Genomic DNA, 21368 nt, shown 5'->3' with positions numbered 1-21368 from the left:
CCCTCAAGGCTCTGTCCCCTCAGGGCTCTGTCCCCTCATGGAGCTCCCGGCCCGGGCCTGTTCCCTCATGGCGCTGTCCCCTCAGGGCTCTGTCCCCTCACAGCTCTGTCCCCTCACAGCGCTGTCCCCTCATGGCGCTGTCCCCTCAGGGCTCTGTCCCCTCAGGGCTCCGTCCCCTCAGGGCTCTGTTCCCTCAGGGCTGTGTTCTCTCAGAGCTCTGTCCCCTCAGAGCTCTGTCCCCTCATGGCTCTGTCCCCTCATGGCTCTGTCCCCTCAGGGCTCTGTCCCCTCATGGAGCTCCCGGCCCCGCGCTGTCCCCTCACGGCTCTGTCCCCTCACGGCTCTGTCCCCTCAGGACTCTGTCCCGTCAGAGCTCTGTCCCCTCAGGACTCTGTCCCCTCAGAGCTCTGTCCCCTCAGGGCTCTGTCCCCCCACGGCTCTGTCCCTTCAGGGCTCTTTCCCCTCAGGGCTGTATTCCCTCAGGACGCTGTCCCCTCACAGCTCTGTCCCCTCAGAGCGCTGTCCCTTCAGGGCGCTGTCCCCTCAGTGCTCTGCCCTCTCACGGCTGTCCCCTCACAGCGCTGTCCCCTCAGGGCTCGGTCCCCTCACAGCGCTGTCCCCTCACAGCTCTTATCCCTCACGGATCTGTCCCCTCAGGGCGCTGTCCCCTCAGGACGCTGTCCCCTCAGGGCGCTGTCCCCTCAGAGCGCTGTCCCCTCAGGGCACTGTCCCCTCAGGGCGCTGTCCCCTCAGGGCGCTGTCCCCTCAGGGCGCTGTCCCCTCAGGGCTCTGTCCCCTCAGGGCTCTGTCCCCTCACAGCTCTTAACCCTCACGGCTCTGTCCCCTCAGAGCTGTATTCCCTCAGGGCGCTGTCCCCTCAGGGCGCTGTCCCCTCAGAGCTCTGTCCCCTCAGGGCTCTGTCCCCCCACGGCTCTGTCCCCTCAGGGCGCTGTCCCCCCACGGCTCTGTCCCCTCACGGCTCTGTCCCCTCAGGGCACTGTCCCCTCAGAGCTCTGTCCCCTCACGGCTCTGTCCCCTCAGAGCTCTGTCCCCTCAGGGCTCTGTCCCCTCACGGCTCTGTCCCCCCACGGCTCTGTCCCTTCAGGGCTCTTTCCCCTCAGGGCTGTATTCCCTCAGGACGCTGTCCCCTCACAGCTCTGTCCCCTAAGAGCGCTGTCCCTTCAGGGCGCTGTCCCCTCAGTGCTCTGCCCTCTCACGGCTGTCCCCTCACAGCGCTGTCCCCTCAGGGCGCTGTCCCCTCAGGGCGCTGTCCCCTCAGAGCTCTGCTCCCTCAGAGCTCTGTCCCCTCAGGGCGCTGTCCCCTCAGAGCTGTATTCCCTCAGGGCGCTGTCCCCTCAGAGCTGTATTCCCTCAGGGCGCTGTCCCCTCAGAGCTCTGCTCCCTCAGAGCTCTGTCCCCTCAGGGCGCTGTCCCCTCAGAGCTCTGCTCCCTCAGAGCTCTGTCCCCTCAGGGCGCTGTCCCCTCAGCGCCCTCCCTGCCGGCCCCGCGCCTGCGCACTGCGCTTGGCGCCATCCGGGTCCCGGCGCGGCCATGGCGACTGTGGCGGAGCTGAAAGCAGGTCGGGGCCGGGGCCGGGGCCGTGGCTGTGGCTGTGGCCGTGGCCGTGGCTGTGGCCGTGGTTTTGGCTGTGGCTGTGGCCGTGGCCGTGGCTGTGCCGTGCCGTGCCGCCGGGAGGGCAGGCCGGCCTTCCGCGGCCACACGGACGGCTCTCCGAGCTGCCGCGGGCGCTCATGCCGTCCCTCGGCGCTGCCCCGTCCCTCAGCGCTGCCCTGTCCCTCAGCGCTGCCCCGTCTATCGGAGCTGCCCCCATCATCTACCGTGGCCCGTGTTTTAGTATACTTCAGTATTAAGCTCATCTCGGTGCAGTAACGTCTTACTTCTTAAATTGCTTGCGACTAAAAAAAATGTATTTGTCACTTCTCTGAAGGCTTAGCTTTTATCTGTGACGTTCCTAGACCGGTGGGTACTGGCACGTGTGCAGATACCTTATCGCTATTGCACTGGGCACGGGCCAAATTTCTGTGTCGGGGCTAATTAATGCTGCTGCTTGAATGCGCTTGCCTTTAAATTAACGCGCCCTTTTTATGGTGATAGTTTTAAAGGACACGCTGGAAAAAAGAGGGGCTCTTGCCCAAATCAAAGCGAGGATCAGAGCTGAAGTGTTCAATGCCCTGGATGACCAGAGCGAGCCGCGGCCGACACTGTCCCGGGAGAACCTCCTGATCAACGAGCTCATTCGGGAATACCTGGAATACAACAAGTACAAATACACCGCGTCTGTTCTCACGGCAGGTACTGGCCATGAGTTTGTGTCATCGCTGTAACAGCAGTCTGTGATTGATTGATTGATTGATTGATTGAATGATTCCACTGATACTATGACAAACTGCATAATCTTGTCTTGCCTCGGGGATTAACAGGTTACAAACAACCTTTCCACAGCTCTACTCGCAGCATTAAGCCAAATCACTCCATTAGTTTTCAAGAAAACTCTTCTCTCTGTTCCTTTACCCTTGAGGTAAACTCTGTTCCTTTACCCTTGAGGTAAATTGTTTGACACAGTAGTTGATGCAAGAGCAAGTAAACTTGATAACAGCCTGCAAATTTAAATTTCTTGAAATGCCTGAGAGTGGTAGTTTAGAGAAAGAGTTGTTTGCCTGATGAATTTATCTTTATACTGCAAGACTTCTTTAATATTTTTCTTAGATTCTTTAAGAGTGAAGATAAAAAATGTAATGTGCTGTTGTAAATTATACCAGAATGAATCACTAATGCTTAAGTGAGTTCCCTGGAATTACAATACACTGTTAGTTATTAATAATCTAAAAGGGAGGTGTGTGCTCTCATGATCTTTTGAAGTTTTCCATTAATCTGTGATATTTTTCTTGCCAGTCTTAAGATTCAGGGATTTTCTTTTCCAGAATCTGGCCAGCCTGAAGTGCCCTTGGATAGACAATTTCTTGCCAAAGAGCTGAATGTAGCTGAAGATCCAAGTGCAAAATCAGTGTAAGGAGGAATTTTGGAATGCAGTATATTCTGTATATGTATATTCTGCATGCAGATGTATTTTTCTCTTTAGTGTTATTATAAATCACATATAAGTGTTCTCACCAATTGAAATGTGGCTGATCCCTGTTCCAATATGCTGGATTCTGTTTCATGATGCCAAACATGGGGCCACTTTCAGACACAGTCCAAAGGAGCCCTGAATTCTGCCAACACAGTGGCATTCTCCAGGTAGCACCCTTGTGCACCAAAACACAACTCTCTCAGCAGCACACTCTGCTTTCTGCAGAAGGTAGATCTGCTCTTTGCATATCTGTGAGTTGCTATGTGGAGCAATAAAATATTACTGTGAGATTAGATATAAAATGAGAGTGCTCCAATAAAACTGCCTTAATGAGCTGAGGGCTGAAGCAGGTTCAGACACGTTCAGCTTTCCCTGTAGCTTGTGCTGTCTGAACCTGTCAGGTGCTTAGGAAGAGCCAAGTTTGAGATGTGCTCTGGTGAACTCACCTACAGCCCACCAAAGTCTCACCTGTTGGCAGATCTGATCTGTGCTAAACACACTCCAGTTCTTCACCTGCCAGGGGAGCTGGGGCTCAGTGTCTCTTTAGTCTGAGCTTTTCAGGGCAGTGCTGGTGTTCAGGGGGAGCTCAGGTCTGGGCTTATTTATGTAATGGTATTTGGATGTGTTTGAAATCATTAAAGACATCTGTGCATGCTGTAGAAGTAAATGTTAAGATCTGAGAAGTCCTGGGGGAAGGGTGTATTTTTAATGCCCAATATTTCGTAGACTTTATAGGCTACTTTTGTCATTTCCCCCTTTAAAGCAGACCTCTCCTATATGGAATTCTCTCTCATTTCTTACACGGTGGTAAAGAAGAAAGTACCCAGAATATCCCTCCTAAAGTGTCATTGCTGACTTACCCAAAGCAGAACCTTGGCAAACCACCTGCGGAGAGAAATCAAAAAGGTGAGTGCAATGTCATTTTTGCAGAGCTTTACCTGTGACTTTGATAGATTTCCTGTACCATGCATAAACATGCAGCTGGACACTGTGTACCTCCTGCTCCGGGCAAGGAATGCTTTCCTCTGGCACCAGCTGGCTTTACCATTTCCCTACAAGTTCAGCTGCCCAAACTGTACTCTCTGACATCATTACCAATCTGAAAAGGGTCAAGTAGAGACAGTGTCACTACATTGGGAATTTAATACAAGATTTTAACCTAAATTCTCAATAAAATATATTAAATAGTGGGCATATCTCTGTTTCTTATCTGGTCTAACCTGATTTCTTTAGAAAGTTCTTAACTCTTTACCTGTCAGTTCTTTACATAAGGCATAAACCTTTTCTGAGAACATAATTCATATCCTATTTGCCACAAAAGCTTAAGCCCAAAGTTCATTGCTTTATAGTAAACACTGCTAAATCTTATTTGCCTTTTCCTGTCTGCTTTTGGACTGGTTACAATTAATACCACCTAAGCTAGAGAATGAAAAGGTTCATTGGTCCAGTTTTTGCCTTCTAAGGTCTGCTTGGCATATTGCTTCATTTTTTACTGTGAAAATTCATTACTCTCCTGTTAATACTACAAACTATTTGGTTTGTATCCAGAAGTTTCAAAAGTATGAAGCCTGAGGTCTTACTGAGGTCCAAGAAGTGTGATAAATACTAACAGTTTTTTAACAGTTAATTCATTGAGACAATGCCGATTTTCTTCTGCCAGAAGAGGGGGCTGAAGAAACAACATTTCCATACCAAAACTGCCATGAATTACATCTTCGTTAGAAAACAGTTATTTGTGTCAAAATTTTCTCCATTTTTAAAACAAACTGAGTGTGTAGGAGAATTGTTTTTAAAGCACACTCGTTTCTACTGACTCTGCAGGGTCACCCTGTCCTCTTGACTCCAATATAACTTCACATGGAGATTTAATTGGTTAGTTACAGAACTCAGGATTAATCATAAGACACAACAGCACATTGCTTTTAGAACTAAACAAAAGCATAAAATTTTTAAGGCTTTGAACCTTTAAGTAAATACATTCTGAAATTACTTTTCTGTTTGTGTTGGGGTTTAAAATACTAATTATCCAGCTCTTTTCATTGGGCTGCATAAAGTAGTCAAGTCCATTCATAAACTCAGCCTGCCAAGTCTCCAATCTAACTTGATTTTCACCTTAGAAATTATCTTGTTTGTTTAGATGTCTGAGCACTCCAGCAGACTGGGGATCCTGACAAAAGGTGTGGAATATGGTGTTTCTTTACCTCAGTCACTGCAGCTGAGTTGGGAGTTCTCTGAAGTCTGATCTTAGTGGTGCAAAGCTTTTATTCTCTCCAGCTGCATGGAAACATTTATTTGTAAAATCGCCTGGGTTCTCTATGATGATATTGTGCATCAGAGTTGATAATAGTAGAAGATAACCTTTGATAAGTAGAACAGCTTGGACCTCCAGATGCATGAGAATATTTCTGTCTGTGTTTCATTTTCAGACAGAATTCCAGAACCAGGAAGGATGGCTGGCACAACCATCGAAGAGCCTCTTATTTTACAAAGTATAAAGAGATGATACCTTTCATTTTCTAATTTCTCATTTCAACGTCTGTCAGATTTAATTTAGGACATTTCTTCGTTGCACAAATTTCTCCAGTCAATGCAGTGGGACCATTTTAGCTTGTAACATGTACTCATGGGACAGGATGGCAAGGTGATAGTTATTGTCAATTTAAAAACTGTTAGCAAAGCTCTCTTTCCCCAGTGCTGATAGAAGGAAAACTGTATAGGGACTCACATTAGAGAATTGCACCTGAATATACTGGGTTTATCCAGTAAATTTTTATAGAATAACTTATGTTTTCTGCACTTAAATCTCGGTGTGTTTTACCTGTGTTTCTGAATAAATTTTTAAATTTTATTCTATGTGGTATTTTGAAAGTGTTCAAACGAAACATTTTAATCATTCTTTTTAAAAAGAAGCTGCACCTTTCAGATAAGGAAGGGAAAAGAAATTCTAATAGAAAATGGAAGTGATTTAGAGGGATAGTTGTTTTTAATTCTCTGGCAATGGGGACTATATTTATCTTCATGCTACTAAACAAATGGGAGTAAGTTTTTTCCATCTGGAGTCGCTATAAATTGTACGGTGTAACACTGGGTAAATGGGAGGGTTTTTTTTCCCAAACAACATGAAACTCAAAGTCAGGCAAAGCTAAAAATAAAGTTGATAGTAGATTACTGATTCCCAGAATTCTTTTTTAGCCGAGATATTTACATGTTTTTAAATGGTAATTTATTTTAAAAGCCGAACTTGCAGGGGTACATAAAAAAAATAACATCTATTTTTTAACAAAATGCATAAATGTTAAAAATACCCAGTGGTACTGAGAGCAGTTTTGTATAAATAAATCTCTAGAGTCGGGTGCTTAAAAACCTTTATTGTTAGATAATTGGTACAGTGGAGGGGGAAAGAGAGGAAGAGAACCTGCAGTCTGTGAAGTTGAAAGGACCCCAAGTTGTGCACACTGTGAAATTTTGCCTTTATCTTGATTTGAGCCAGTTAGCATTGCAGGGATCTTTTTATTTCTCCGAGCAGCCTGCCCTGTAGTGTGGAATTGCAGAGAGGCTGCCTTTATCCCTTTGAAGCCTCAGCAGTGAGCTCATCTCCCTGTGACTGGCAGTGCTGGCAGCTCCCCACTGCCTGATCTGTGTCTCAGGACTGCTGCCAGGAGGGGAGGGCGTGTGCTTGCAAATAAACCTCCATCAAATCCACCTCTAAGTCCTCTGCAGCAGTGGCAGCTGACCACTGCATCAGGCAGGGGAATCTCTGTGTGCCCTCTGCTCACACCTCCATCACCCTCAGCTGCTGAGCTGAAAAAGAGCCATCCCTGAATTTTTAATTTGATTTTCTACAAGTTCAGTGCTAGCCCCATGTTTTTCCATGGAGCAGTGGATCAATTTGTTACGTATATTTGGATTCTGAATTGTTTTTTTCAAAGGAAGAGGCTCTGAAAACACAGAAGCTCAAACCTTCTCTGCTATGCAAATGTTCCACTGCTTCTGCTTTCTGTCTTCTCACCCTAGATCATTCAGATGCTGCCCAGGTGCCATGGAGCTCCCTGGGAAATGGATTTTTAGTGGTAGAAATTAAAAAACATAATTACCCAGGCTGAAGAGGGCAAAGGGAGATTTGTCTTTCCCAAGCACACAGCTCAGCAGACTCTCCAGTCAGGAAAGCAGAGGCTGCTACTGAGCTCTGAGGTAAAGCTGTATGTCTGAAATCAGAGGCAAAACACATTTAAAACAGAGAGAATCTCTGGAGTATTTTCTCTGGGGATTCACCCGTTGTACAGACACTGTGTTGGGACAGTGGGTGGGATTTGGTTGTTTGCTCTGGGTGCAACTTGCATTTCATCTAATTCCCAATACCCTCACAGCCCATATCTGGGGCTTAGAAACAATCTCTTGTTTCAAAGTAAAGCAAAGCAAACTAAAGGCAAATTAAAGTGCATTTCCAGTGTTATTTACAACAAAGCTTTGAAATATGTCTATGAAAATATACTGGTCTAAGAATATCATTAATCATCTAGCATTTATCTTGACAGTAGATGAAATATGAGAGTATCTTTCAAGATGCTGACATACAGCAAGTCCTCTGTCAGACTGCCTGCTGCCTAGTTCCTGGGTGAAGAGGAATTGCAAAATCTTTCCCACATGGATGCACTTAACATTCCTTAACATTTTAAGGTGAGATCAATATTTAGGTCAGAACAGTTCACAGTCTAGAGTCACAGGTTCAGGTTTTAGAAGAAATTGCCACCTAGGTGAGCATACACAAAAATTACTTTCTTAACTTCAGAAGCTGGATAATTACAGCCTGGGATGTCTTGTATTAACTGTCCTTATTCTTTCTCCTGACAACAGAAAACTAAAAAAAAGATAGAAGCATATAGAAGTTTGGAGTCTTTAAATGGCAAAATGCATTTGGGAATTTTGTTGGAGATAGAACATTAACCAGGAGCATTATGGAGGCAATTCCATTAAAAGAGGCTGTTTGTTGTCTAAGCACGTTATCACAAGTGAAGGTGACAAGGAGCCAGTGAAGTCTGCTGTGGATATCAGATCTGGAAAGCACTTTGGAAGAACTTAACCCACAAGTGTAAAAAATTCTTGAAGACCAAATTTTTGCTCTCCCCTGGAAGGAGAGCAAAGCGTGCCTCTAGCCTGCAGGGCAGCCCAGCTGTGTCAGAGGTTTCAGTTTCTGTCCTGCACAGGGGAGACTTTTTAAAGCTTTATCAGCTCCTCTGAGGAGTCGGTTACGTTCTCCTTCCTGAGCACCAGGCACCCAATCTCAGTGTCACTGGATCACTTTTCCGGAGGAGTGATTATCCTCGGCTAATCACCTTTAGCAAAAGAAACGCCGAGAGGTTTGTTCACGCTGGCAAAGACACCCTTTCAGCAGCAGCTGATTCAGAGACTTCACCTGACCACCTGCAGCCAGCGTTAAAAGCACAAACATCAAACAGTTGGGGAGTATTTCTCCTCATCAGACTGTTCTCAAGATTAATTGTCCTGCCTCGGACACAGACTGTCCCTCCTGTTACAAGGGCACAGCTTGAGCAGTACAATTACCTGTTCTAATTACATTACAGAGAAACATGGCTGGTAAAACTTAATTAAAAATATTTTTAAACAAAACAAAAATTGCTTACCTGATATTTAATTTAACAAACTAACATCACTATCTGTGCTTTTCTTTTTTTCTCTTGTGTTCAGGTTACAACCATGGTGAGGAAGCTAGGAGTTCACTTCTTTCCTTCTTGGGTGCTCTTTCTTTTCCCCAAGTGCAATGTTTACAGTGCAAATTCAGGAAGGAGATTTTTAAGGGTAGGCTGCTCAATTTTTATTTTTTTTCTAGAAAAGTAATTAAAACAAATAAACAAATCAAGGGGGTTTAAACAAAGCTTATTTTCTCGTCACAAACTCATCATCCACTAGGAATCCACAGCTTTCATTTTGAGGCAACTTTGGTGTAGAACAAACACCACAACTTTTGGGAACCCCCAACCAGGCTATGAGATTAATATATTCTTACATTAGCTTTTAATATATTCTTACATTAGCTTTTAAGTGAAGGTTGGGAGCCATGCTTACATCTATCAGTTCCTACCCCACATGGCTTCAGAGTGCAACTCTTTCAGTCCCAGCAGGAATATTTTTTTGGACTTCCCAGCTCCATTTAATGTCACATCATCTATCACCCTCCAGCACTGCTGCTGTTAAACTCCCTCCTCGGGCAGCAAGCCTGCGTGTGCAGTGGTTTGCAGACCAGCCAGAATAATTTCCACTCCTTTTTAAGCTACTATTTTAATGGGTCTGGTTTTGGGAAACAGCTGCATGTGTTTAAAAGGAACTTCTTAGGATAACGTTGATGAATGTCAAAATGGTCATGCTTTTCAGAGGATTCCCTTGCATTTCTTTGTGTTTCTAATTAAAAGCTAAGTTTGCAATCAAAGAAACTGCATGGGGAAAAAAAGTAAAATAGGGTGAACGACCCTGCCCTGTGAGGAACTTTCTGCTAACAAGGACAAGTTGTTTGGATTTCTGTCGTGGTGATCATTTCCTTGGCTTTGCTCCAATGAAGTCACACATGCACAGGTCTGATATGGTGCTGCTGGGTCCTGGAAGGTTCTGCATGGCTCCGTGGCAGCCCCACACCTGTGCAGACACCAGCCCTCCCTCTGGCAGGACAGTCTGTGACTTCTGGGACGGTGTCACTGCCCTGGCAAAGCTGGTCTTCCCCAGCTGAGGCCCAAACTTCACCCTGCATTTGGTATTTCTGAAATGTTGCAGAGCAGAAACCCCAGGGCTCTTTCCCTCTCTCCATCCAAATTTTTTTCACCACTGGCCAGAACTAGAAGAAGGGGTTCCAGGTCCATCACACCTGCAAGTTCCTGACCCAGTGACAGCAGAGGTTTTCAGCCCAGCCTCCCCATATAGGTATTTTTTTAGGATGATGGGACCATTATGAGCCCCATCCATCTTCCCCAGGAGGGTTTATTTTCCAGAGAAGACAGAGCTGTTGATGTCAAGAGAAATAATTTCACTCAGGCCTGTGCTCAGATCCTTTGGGTATACACCATATTTAGTCTGTTGCTGAGAGGGGGTTGTTTCGGTATTTTGCATTTGGCACGTCGATGGGAATTCCTAGAGGATCCTAGCTTTCCCTTTTTGGGATATCTCCATCCACAGGTCCTCCAGCACAAGGCTGTTGGCTGCTGGGGAAGGAAAGAGGGGGGACTGAAGGTCTGGGGGCGTGAGGAAGGTTTGATGAGGAGCAGATCACTGGCTAACCCCTGCAGGTCTGGCTCCCAGCGCCCTGTCCTGCTGTCCCTGCCAGCACCCAGTGCCTGCTCCCTGTTCTGCCCCTGCATCCCCCAGCTCTTCACCACTTCTCTTCTGCATTTACAGACACGGGGAGGTATTTCTTATCTATCAGCAGGTATTGACAAAAGAAAGAAACTTCGGCAAATCTGCTGGGGAGGTGGCACACAACCCTCTCGTTTCCCTGCGGCAAAGGAGGGAGGCTTAAACCAGCCCCAGGCTCCAAATGTCACATAAACACGGGGAGACCCAGAGCCACCTCCACCCCCACAGTCCAGCTGTGTTAGGAAAAACCCTCTTTGCCCAAGCAGCCCCTCAGCTAGGGCCTTAGCTCCAGCAAAATGCACTGACAGTGGGGTGGGAAACATCCTGTGCCACAGGGGCTGTGACCTGTCCTTTGCCCTTCTAGGCACAGGGCCACGAGGGGCAGGGAGGAAGGAGTTAAAGGTCCATTTGCTTTGTCAAACAGCAGGGGAAAAGGGTAAAGCCCTGAACTTGTGATTTAGGGGCACCCCTTTCATATACATCTTTTTGAAAGCCAGAATCAGCCTGCTTCCCTAAAAAGTGGCTCGGGGCAGGGGCCACAGCCCCGGGTTAGGCCCTGCTGGGAACGAGGTTCTTGGCTCAGGCTGTGTTTTTTAAGCCAGGTACCAAAAGGATTTTCCAGCAGGACGTGGTTTGCAGGGCCCCTCCCCACTGCCAAGATTCTCCTCCTCTATATAGGGAGGCTGCAAAGGCAGCAAGGACTCGGGCTGTCCCGGCTGGTGGCTGCATCTCCGACCCGCTCTGCTCCCCCAATTGGACACCTGTAAGTACCTGCTGGGGACCTGGCTGCGGGCTCACACCTTTGGGATGGGGACTCTGGCCGGTTAACTCCTCCTGTGCTCTGCCAACGCCTCCAGGGCATTAACCTGCTGATGGTGACACACCTAGTGAGGGATTTATCCTGGTTGGTTTGTTCCTGGCTGGGTTCTGCTTAAAATGCATGGAGACTGTGCATGCCTGAGAGTGTTCCAGCCTGCTCCTAGTCACAGCTAACACTGCTGCTGCTGGGTAGAGCCTAAAAAACACCAGCTTCGGTGCCCTGAGCCGGCAGCAAGGTGCAGGGCAGTGCAGGTGGTCACACGTACCTGCTGCAGGAACCATCACCCGGGCATCTGGGGAATGAAAAACCTGAGCCTCTGACCTTCCTTTAGTGCTCCTGACCTCTCAGTCCTAACGATGGACTGCTGAAAGAAAGTGCTACCAAATAAAAGAACCAGTTCATCAGTAACTTTTTGAACAGGAAAAAAAAAAAAAAAAGCTTTAAAATTAGAAGAAGGAATGGAATCGCTTTTACATAAATGCCCCAGCATTACATATATTTTCTTTTAATATGCTGGGAACAAATTCGAGGCAAAAATAATCTGAATATTTACCGAACTACAATAATTTCAAAGGTGACATGCCTTTCTTTAAAATGCATAATGAAGCAACGAACTTGTAAGAAAATCCCGTAAGTAAATTAAGACGACAGTAGATGGCAGTGCAGAAAGCAGCTTCAGCGCCATCCCAGGGCTTCACGGGCTTCTTTCACTGCTATCTGTGTGTCTGTCTGTGTGCATGCACACCTATAAAAACGTTGATATTTACGTGAAAGGCATATATGCTTGCATAATTAAGAAGCATCACGAGATATTTTCACTGTGAGAGGAATCAGAAGGCTTGTCGTTATCTAATCCATACATATCAATAGAACCTTTTCTACAATACACTTGCTGAAGAACAAGCCCACCTTGCCCTTCACTGCCAGCTTTGCCCCGACTGGCAGTTCTGCAGGATTCTCTGGATGGACACACTTGCTGACATCCCCAAATTCCCCCTTCCCTCAAACCCCTGAGGGGTTGAGCTCATGAACCCCCCGAGAGCAAAGCTCTGATTAAATTGTCACTCCAGTTTAGTGCCCGATTGTGCCCTGGCCGCGTTTGCTTGGATGTAAACAATGACTTTTATTATCTCCTTTGCAATTGACACACTAGTCCCTACAAGGTCTTTGTTTTGAATTTGTTATCGTTACATTTTTGAGGAACGGGAGTATTGAGCAGAACATCTCCATAAAAGGCAGCGTCGGGATGTATGCAGAGATCCCAGCGCTTTGGAAATCACACGGGCTTCTTAGTTACAACTCTGATGGCTTTTGAGCACGTTAATTTTAGGAGAAGCCAAGAGCTAGAGACAGCTCCCCAAATTGTGCAAAATCCAGTTAAATTGCGGATTATTTGTGAATTAGAATCAATATACAGGATTTGATTTAGTTAACAGAATGACATTACAAGAATTTGAAATAGCTCATATTTTCCAGATGAAGGAAATCTATCCCTTTTTTTCTTCTTCTTCTTTTCTGATTTTTACAGTTTATAACACTGGCAATAACTAGGGCCAATTTCTTTTGAAGATTAGAAAATGAATCAAGTGTTTAGTCAGGGTTATGTAGTTAACCCACACTAACAAAGGTGAGAAGACTTTATCATAAACTGAGGCACTTACAGACAATTTGATTGAAGTACATGGAGAATGCATTACCAAAAAATGGTGAAAGGCCAGGAGGGATCAATAGCAGTGCTCATGATAAAGCTGTCAGTGCTGGGGAATTCCAGTTTCCGGATGAAGATCACAGGATTCAGCCCTAGAGTATCTTTTGATTATCTTTTTTTCCAAGCAGGGCTCAGTTGGATGATTCTGTTAAATACTGGAAAATCAAAGATAAAGAAACTGGAAAGATCATAGCCAAGAATTACTGTAGCCCAAGAAATGCAGTTTGAGTCAAGAGCAGGTTACTGCTACACTCTTCCATCAGACCTACTCACGAGTGCAGGACTTGGTTTTTGAAAATTAGTGGTTATATGTTCCTCTGTTGCAATAATTATTCCCTGGACAGATGTGATAAGGATTTATATTGACATGCACATCCTGCAGAGGAAGGGAGAAGTGTCCTTTATCTTTTCCTTAGGAGAAAAGCAGTCTCTCCAAGCTCTGACTCAGGAGGCAATTCTGCTTGGCCAATAACCTTTTAATTAAAGTGCACTTCCTGGGAATATTTATATTTTGTCCTTGAAATAATATACTCAGGATAAACTAGTTACAAAGACAGCATTCAGCTTCTGTCATTAACATGAAAAGGGAAAAGACAGAAGATCAGCCAGATGTCTCCACAGAGGGACAGCAGTCAGAGGAACAGAGGGAGCTGTGGAAGTATCCACGTCCATTTGTGTGTTAGACAAGTACCACAGACGGATCAGGGTGTAATTTGGCACAACTCTAAGGCAAGAAACTCCCCATCAATGGTATTTTTGTGGTTGCTTTTCCTGCTGCCATTCCCAGGGTGGCTCACCTCTGGGTGTATAAAGTGAGTGCTCCTGTGCACGGTTTGGGCAGAGCAGCTGAGAGCCTCCTGCCAGCCCTTGCCATGGACAGGGAATATTCCATGCAGTTCTCTCAGCCAGTCCCAAGGGGGAAACCCAGGAATTGGCTGAAGGCTCCAGTTTGCTTCCCCAGGGAATGCTCTCAGCAGGCACTGAGGGCTCTTTCCCCTGCCTCATTTCCCCAGTATCAATCACACACTGGCCCAGTCTTGATCAGAGGTGGACCAGAAGATATAGTGCCAATTATTAATCAGAAAGCTTCAGCAGCTCGTTAGTCTTGACTAGGACAAATTTAGCTGACAAAGTAGTTATATTCTAATAGTTATAACAAGTAGTTATATTCTCCCCCTTCCATTCAGATGGAAGACCTTTCTCTATAATGAAAATGAATCGTGCACATTAATAAATATATTCAATTATTAATAGCCATTAATCCACATTTCATAACTGCATTTCCTTTTTTACTGCAGTGATGGTCAGAAGCTGCTAAAACTTTATCCTTAAATTCCAGGGGCTCACAAAAAGTTCTTTTCACATAAATCCATGTTTTCTCCTCAGTGTGTTTCAGAGGAGTTCTGGGATCCAGCTCAGATTGCCTGTTCACTGGTTCTTGTAGGGGATCTATTCCTACCACATTCAAACTAGTCCCAGTGTTTGGATCTAGGGAATAAGAAACTCTATTTCCTAGTCCCAGTGTTTGGATCTAGGGAATAAGAAACTCTATTTCCAAGTTCTGCAGTTCATTCTACCTTATATACCTTCCAAATGGATCTTGCTTTGAAAAAGGTTCAATTTTAAACTTTCTGCACCTTGCTTTGTACATACAGGAAGAAGGGAGAGAATGCAGTCAAATACAGACAGACCAGCTCTCAGTTTCATGTCAGAATCTGTGCAAGATGTTTTTGACTCAGCATGTAAGAAACAAAGGAACTTTTCCTTGGTCCTTGGGTGACAGAACAGATACACCTCTGTGAACTGTGACATGTTCTGTAACAGGCCAGCAGATTTAGCTATGGCTGGGTTTTTGAGGTGGATAGACAGCTTAATTTGGCAGTTTGATTTTCACCATCATTTTCTGTGTGCGGCCTCAGAACAGCAGGATTTCACCCCGTGAGGCTCAGCTCTGCAGCTCAGTCTCATTTTTGGTGTCTCTGACAGCAGTACCTAATTCCTACTGATATAAAAGTGCTGTCACCTGGCATTTAGCCACGGGCAGCAGTATCCAACCTTCAGCATGGGCATCCAGCTCTCCTCTGGGCATGGGCTGGGCTGGAATCCCCATCTGCACTGCTTGCTGCCATGCTGCTGGGGCAGTGAGGGGCAGAAGAAGGTGCCTTGCCTGTTCCCCCAGCAGTGGGAGAGGCCAGGGCAGCTCCTGCTCTCTCTGAGGAGGTGGGGATGGTGGCCCTGGGTTTGGTGGCCCTGGGTTTGGTGGCCCTGGGGATGGTGGCCCTGGGTTTGGTGGCCCTGGGCATGGGGCAGTGCTTCCCCAGCTCCCTGCTGCAGCAGCTTCCCCCCAGAGCCGCCAGCTGGAGAGCTCCTCTGGACAGAATACCATCTCCATTATTGGAACTGTGCGCCTCTACCAGCCCTCTTGGCAGCCAGGGAGCATTTTCTGCCTTAATCCACGCAGAGGTCAAATAGTTTCCTCTTGCTCTCTTCCAAGAATCTCCTGGGAGCGAGCAGAGCACCACATCCTACAGATGCTCCCTCAGTGAGCCTCCAGAGTGGGGAACCCTGCTCAGGGAGCACTGCTCAGGGGCCAGTGGCAGTGCTCAGGGTCTCCCTCACACCTGGCACCTTCAGGAATTATCTGGCTGAGTTTTCCTCTTTGGGATTTCCAGGCAAGGCTCTGGAACAAGCTCATTTAGCTTTTTTTTTTTTTAAGAGAAGACAATTGTGGAGGGAGTTTAAAGAACTGGGGCATCTAATTTCCACTGGATTTCAGTGGGATATCATCCAACCTTCTTAGGCACCTCTAAAAATCCTAGTTTTGTTTTCGAGCTTTATGTCACCTTCTGCATGATCTCCGTTTCCTTCTCGGAGCCCTCAGAGAGAGTGGCCTTGCAAAAAAACCTTAATCTGTGGGAAGGTTTCAGGGACAAACATTTGGAAAGCAAGCCCTGATACTCCCAGAGCACAGGGTGTCCATTTGGCTACATACCACAGAGCTTGGTTGTTACAAATATTGTCCTGCTTAGGGGTGACTGCTGACATCTTTACTGGTCAGTTCTCCAAGCTCCCTCCAGATCCGTGTTTGTTTGAATGCTGCAAATACTAAATTCATTCTCAATAAGGACATGAAGCAGCCTCTGTCTCCCAGAGATGTTTTTCTTGGGCACACACTGTTGGTAGCTCCTCCCCAGCTCTCCTCTCCGCACAGCAGGTTTCCCAAGCAGCACACTCTTTCTGCCCTGGAGCAAACCACAAATCCTCTGTGAACTCCCTGCTTCATTTAGATCTGCGTCCCCTCGGGATAGAGCAGAACACTCCAGCAGGATCAGCACTGATCCTGCAGCCACATCCAAACTCCAGTGTCCAGAGCAGGAGAGCAGCTCCTTCCTGTCCCAGCACTGTGCAGAGCAGCCTGAACTCTGCCCTGGCTCTCACCTGTGGGGCAGATCCATCCAGGTGCCTTACCCATGTCTGCAGGACACAGACACATCTCTCTTCCAGTCTGAGCATCGTGCTTCAGAGGATCTTTTAGCTGAGGCCATTTCCAGGCTTGTTTCATTTCTTCTCTCTCTCATGTGGTAGATATTCACCTTTCATAAATGATCAGCCTCTCCTGTCTGACCCATGGAGGGGGTAACTCTAAATTACCTCCCCTTCACCAGCACTATTGACAACATTATTTTTTTCCTCTGCTTTTTCTGTTGACCTTGTCTTTATCTTCTTCTTCTCCAAATAAAATGGTATGAAGTGATTGGAAATAGTCCTTTGCAGGAAAGGTTCATTTCTGTCCTTGCTGGAGCACAGCCTGGGAATCATTCTTCTTCTGTTTATTTATTTCCTTATTGCACTGATATTTCATCTGGGTGCATTCAGCCATTTGGGTGATGGGCAATTTTGTATTTGTCTGAATTCAGTTAACTTTGTGATGGGCAAGAGCTGAGGCTCCCTGCACAGGCATGAAGTATCCACATGGAAATGGGAGATATGACACAGCACCTCTAGTGCTTTGGACCTATTGCATGGCAGATTTGACAAATGTGTTTTGTCTGGAACGTTTCCACATTTGCCTTCCTTAACCCCTTTAAAGCAGAATATTTTGCTTCCTCAACAGGTGTCTGCTGAGTCAAAATGGCTCAAAAACCCCTCAGCGATGATGAGAAATTCCTCTTCGTGGACAAAAACTTCATCAACAACCCACTTGCCCAGGCTGACTGGTCAGCAAAGAAACTGGTTTGGATTCCCTCCGAGAAACATGGATTTGAAGCAGCAAGTATCAAGGAAGAGAAAGGGGATGAGGTGACAGTTGAACTGGCAGAAAATGGAAAGAAGGTGACACTGAGCAAGGATGACATCCAGAAGATGAACCCCCCAAAGTTCTCCAAAGTGGAGGACATGGCAGAGCTGACCTGCCTCAATGAAGCTTCTGTGCTGCACAATCTAAGGGAGAGATACTTCTCAGGTCTAATTTATGTGAGTAGACCCAAACACACACAGAATATTTCCTGTTGCATGTGCCCATGTCCCAGCTGCTGTCTGGGATACAGACCTTGTGTATCTGCAAGTATTCACCCCCAGTAATGGCATCCTAACCAAAAAATTGTTTAAATTCACTTTATTCCTCATGATTCTCCTGCTTCTTCGATATAAAATAAATTAAAGCACATGAAGGTTTCTTCCACAAAATTTACAGAGTCTAAAAGAATATTGTTGGCTTGGAAACTAATCTCTGATAGGGGAACAAAATTGAGTCCTGCTGTTTGGGGGAAAAAAAAAATTATAGGGACTTGAAAATTAATTCTATGTAACCCTAAACAATTTTCCAGTAACTTGCAAAAAGAGCATACAGAAAAGGCAAATGATGCAGTTTTTCTCAGGTAAAACTCCCACTGAAAGGCAGCTGAAAAGTTCTGGTTTGGTGGTGCTGGAGTTAAACCTTAAAAGTTTATCCACACATGGATAAAGGGACAAACCCACTGGAATTCAGGCAAGAGTACTTTCATGTAGCAGTGTGTCACTGAAGCAAAATCATGCATCCTCTAAACCTTTTTATCTCTCATGTTGATCAAGGTACAGATGAGACAAGACTGGACAAATCATAATTTCTTTATGTTCATGAGAGATATGGCAAGATTATTCTGTCTTTCAGTCCTCACAAAGACATTTACACAAGAATATTTGGACATTGATAACCCTGTAATCTATCCACATCAACAGTTAGCACACAGCACAGTAAGAAAGCCCAAAACTTTTGTGAAAAATTGAGCTGTTTTCTTTGATCTCACATGAGGGATCCTTTTGCTGTGCTGCAGAGAAGTTATCTACAGTTTCAATCTATGAAAATTTTACTTGCATGACAGACCACTGATGAGGGAAAGAAAGCACAGAGCTGAAGCAGAAACAGCAGTCAAGGTCTTACTACTAATATGAGGAGTGCTAAATTGGAAAGTAGGAAATGAAGCAGAAAATAAGATAGTTATAGGGGCTACAACAAAGAATTCCTTGTTATGCTTAACTTCAAAGAGCTAAACTCAAGATCTTTCCTTCAGGAATGTACTAAAATGCACATTATCCACTTCCTGATAGAAGCTAGACTTCCCATCTTTTTGTTGTTTGAGTTTATTGGATGTGAAGTTTGCAGGTGAACACGTGGACCCACGTGTTTTATATCAGAACACGCAGCCTTAATGATTAAAAGGGATTTTTTCTGAAAGCGTTCTGCATTGTTGCAAGAAATAAAAGAATTAGTAGAAGGCTAGTGGGATAAAATGGGGGATTGGGTATTTCTTTGTTGTTCTTCTCAGCAACACTTTGCACAGCTGTCCCAGGGTTTCCATTACCTTTGCTTTATGGAGTTTTCACTTTCTACAGAAAGAGGAAATTAATTTCCAAGTGCGGATAATGCGATTAGAAATCAAAGAGTTTTTCATGGAGGCAAAAATGGAAGTGTACCTGAAATGAAGTTTTCTTTCTCAAGAGGCTAGATTTTAGGATGGGAAAAATTTCAGAGACATTGATTTGACTTGTAGTGCAACGAGTTATTTGTATTTTCAGTAAGCAAAACTTGCTTGAAGCTGCCAAACTTTACACAGTGCTGTCCTACCAGATGCTGTCATAGCTTTTAAAAACAGGAGAATTTGAGTCTCACCCACTTACAAAACTAACTGTAAACTACCATCTCCTGGCTTTGCCATGTGTTGCCTAATTTGCATCTCTTGGAGTCCCACACATTCAAAGAAAACATTTTTTCTCTCCAGAGCATTGCTGACACAAATGGGGATTCCCAAATCTGCTAAAGAAAAATAATCAATCCAACTGAAAAAAAAAAAAAAAAAAAAAAGAAAAAAAAAGCATTTCCCCCTTGCATTTGCATTAACTATTATTACATAAAAAGATTCCCTGCAGGAGTTCACAAGGTGACTGCACACTAGAAAAACACCCTGGCCTTTTGCTTCATCACAGATAATTAAGATAGAAGGGCAAGAAGAAACATGAGCCACTAACTCATGTTTCACATTGCTCAGATCAAAAAGAATCTGCTTTATCCACACACAGATTACACCAAAAAAAATTTAACATAAGCATGAAAAACGCAGCAGTGCAACTTCAGTGGATTTGAGAGTAGAATCAAGTTCCTTGTGGTATTCCTAGGCACTACTTGTTCAGTCTTCACTTAACAGTGGAAAATTCTCTCTTTGGCACATAAAGCTAAATATGCACATTGGAGCTGAGTTGGACTCTTCTGCCCAAATGTAGACATTTAAAATGCAGATGTGTATTTGTGCCAGTCTCCTGTAAGTACCCAGCAGCAGCTGAGGTCTGAGGGAGACACAAGCTCAGCACTCCCTTGGAAGAATCCCTGAGATATTCCAGATTATGTTCTTCCTCCAGACCCTCTGGCGGGAGATTCAGCTGGGAATCTCTAGACAAGCTGGGATGAGGGATGAGGATTTAAGGCATGGAAGTTTCAGTGTCCCCCCTTTCAAGCACACATTTAACAGTGTCAAAACATCATCTATATTGATCTAGCTCCTCCAAATCCTTAGAAAGCAGCTACAATCAGCCAAAATAAGAGAGCTTCATTACATTTCCCGAGGTGACGGATTATGTCAGTCACAGTCCAGTTGGAAATGAGGATTCCTGAACTTCATCAGCTCCAGCTTTTGCTCTGCCTTAATTCCCTGCTTCTTGTGCCACAAAATTAGCTCCTCAAAGGTTTATTACTGTGTGCCTGGGTGTGCACACAGCCCCCTGCATGTGGGGAGTCAGGAAATGCCTGGAAATCTCAGGGAAGGGAGGCATAAACCATTTCCATGATTTCCTCTCCCAATTTCTTACTTGGGTGGGGACGATTAGTCGAGTGTGTACAGTAAATCTATTTATCCTCTAAAGAACACCTTGCTGTCCTTTCTCTAAGAGTTTTGATGGCCATTCTAGGATCAAACTGTCACTTTTCAAGTGTCTTATAAAATTCGTTTTACCACGAGCAGCACAGTTTCATCCTGACGTGCCAGGGCAATGAAAACCCAGCCCAAGGAACACCTTCCACAGCGAGGGCTCATCCTGGGGACGCTGAGAACTGATGAGGATGTGAGCTGGGTTTTCCTGGGCTGTGCTGTGGGTGCCCAGCAGCAGCCCAGATGTTGGTGCACAGCTGGAGCAGCCCAGCGGGGCTGTGGCCCCGGGTGCTGCAGACCAAATAAAGCGCTCGGGCTGTGCCGAGCCCGGCTGGGCTTTGCCTATTATGGTCAGGAAAGGGAAATCCTGGGGCCGGAGCGTCCCGGTGCCACCGCCCGGAGCGGGGACACCGCCCGGGGTGGGGCTGTCACCGCCGTGCCCCGCGGAGCTCCCCTGCACACACTGCAACAGCATCAAATCAGGCAGAATAAAAAAAAAAATAAATTAAAACCCAAACAAAAGAAACAGCACGGTTCCATTTCTTTCCTTTTTTTTTTTTTTTTTTTTTTCCCCCCATAGGCACTTTAAATATCACAATATTCCTGCTGTTATGTTCTCATAAGTTTATGTTCTCATAACTTGAGTGGTTTTGGGTTTTTTATTATTTTGAGGGGGTTTAAATTATTTTTTTTAATTAAATGCCCTTGCAAATTTCTTTACTTTTAGCAACTGTTTGTGAAGTATGGCTCTTTATCTGTTGTTGTACGGTATTATTTCTGGTCCAGGTCAATAGCTGGACCAGAAATAATACCATACAATAACAGATAAAGAAATATTTAGAAATAAAGGAAAAATAAAAACTAACTTATTAACTAACTAAATACCTAAGAAAGCAGCTGGATGAACACCTATCAGTTAGCTGATAGCCAATAATCTCAGTTATATCTTTTTTATATTAATAACTTCATTACTTTCTAAACAAACCACATTTT

At 45.2% G+C, this 21368-nt stretch overlaps 2 protein-coding genes across 9 annotated transcripts in view; both read left to right on the top strand.

The window, feature by feature from the left end:
• Positions 1 to 1479: 1479 nt before the first annotated feature.
• On the top strand, positions 1480 to 5939 carry CEP20 (centrosomal protein 20). Of its 5 annotated transcripts, none has more exons than XM_066330316.1 (6): positions 1480 to 1579; positions 2116 to 2313; positions 2464 to 2522; positions 2927 to 3027; positions 3858 to 3997; positions 5518 to 5939. In XM_066330316.1, exons 1-6 carry the CDS (start codon positions 1552 to 1554, stop codon positions 5592 to 5594), a joined length of 603 nt encoding a protein of 200 aa, XP_066186413.1. In that variant the 5' UTR covers positions 1480 to 1551; the 3' UTR covers positions 5595 to 5939. The 5 variants fall into 5 exon arrangements, with proteins under 5 accessions (XP_066186413.1, XP_066186412.1, XP_066186415.1 ...); XM_066330315.1 differs by having other exon boundaries at positions 3855 to 3997; XM_066330318.1 differs by lacking the exon at positions 2464 to 2522 and having other exon boundaries at positions 2943 to 3027.
• Positions 5940 to 11140: 5201 nt separating this feature from the next.
• Positions 11141 to 21368, top strand: part of MYH11 (myosin heavy chain 11) — a 52433-nt gene continuing 42205 nt past the window's right edge. For 2 of the 4 annotated variants that reach the window (XM_066330308.1, XM_066330307.1), the window contains exons 1-2: positions 11141 to 11213; positions 17093 to 17451. In XM_066330308.1, the coding sequence (XP_066186405.1) occupies positions 17110 to 17451 (342 nt within the window). In that variant the 5' untranslated portion in view covers positions 11141 to 11213; positions 17093 to 17109. The remainder of the gene's footprint in view (positions 11214 to 17092; positions 17452 to 21368) is intronic. The other 2 variants (XM_066330306.1, XM_066330305.1) reach the window with 1 other exon arrangement.

This window comes from Sylvia atricapilla, chromosome 15 (genome assembly GCF_009819655.1).
Source record: "Sylvia atricapilla isolate bSylAtr1 chromosome 15, bSylAtr1.pri, whole genome shotgun sequence".
Taxonomy (NCBI): domain Eukaryota; kingdom Metazoa; phylum Chordata; class Aves; order Passeriformes; family Sylviidae; genus Sylvia; species Sylvia atricapilla.
The sequence above is the reverse complement of the archived record's forward strand: the minus strand, read 5'-3'. Positions and strand labels throughout refer to the sequence as shown.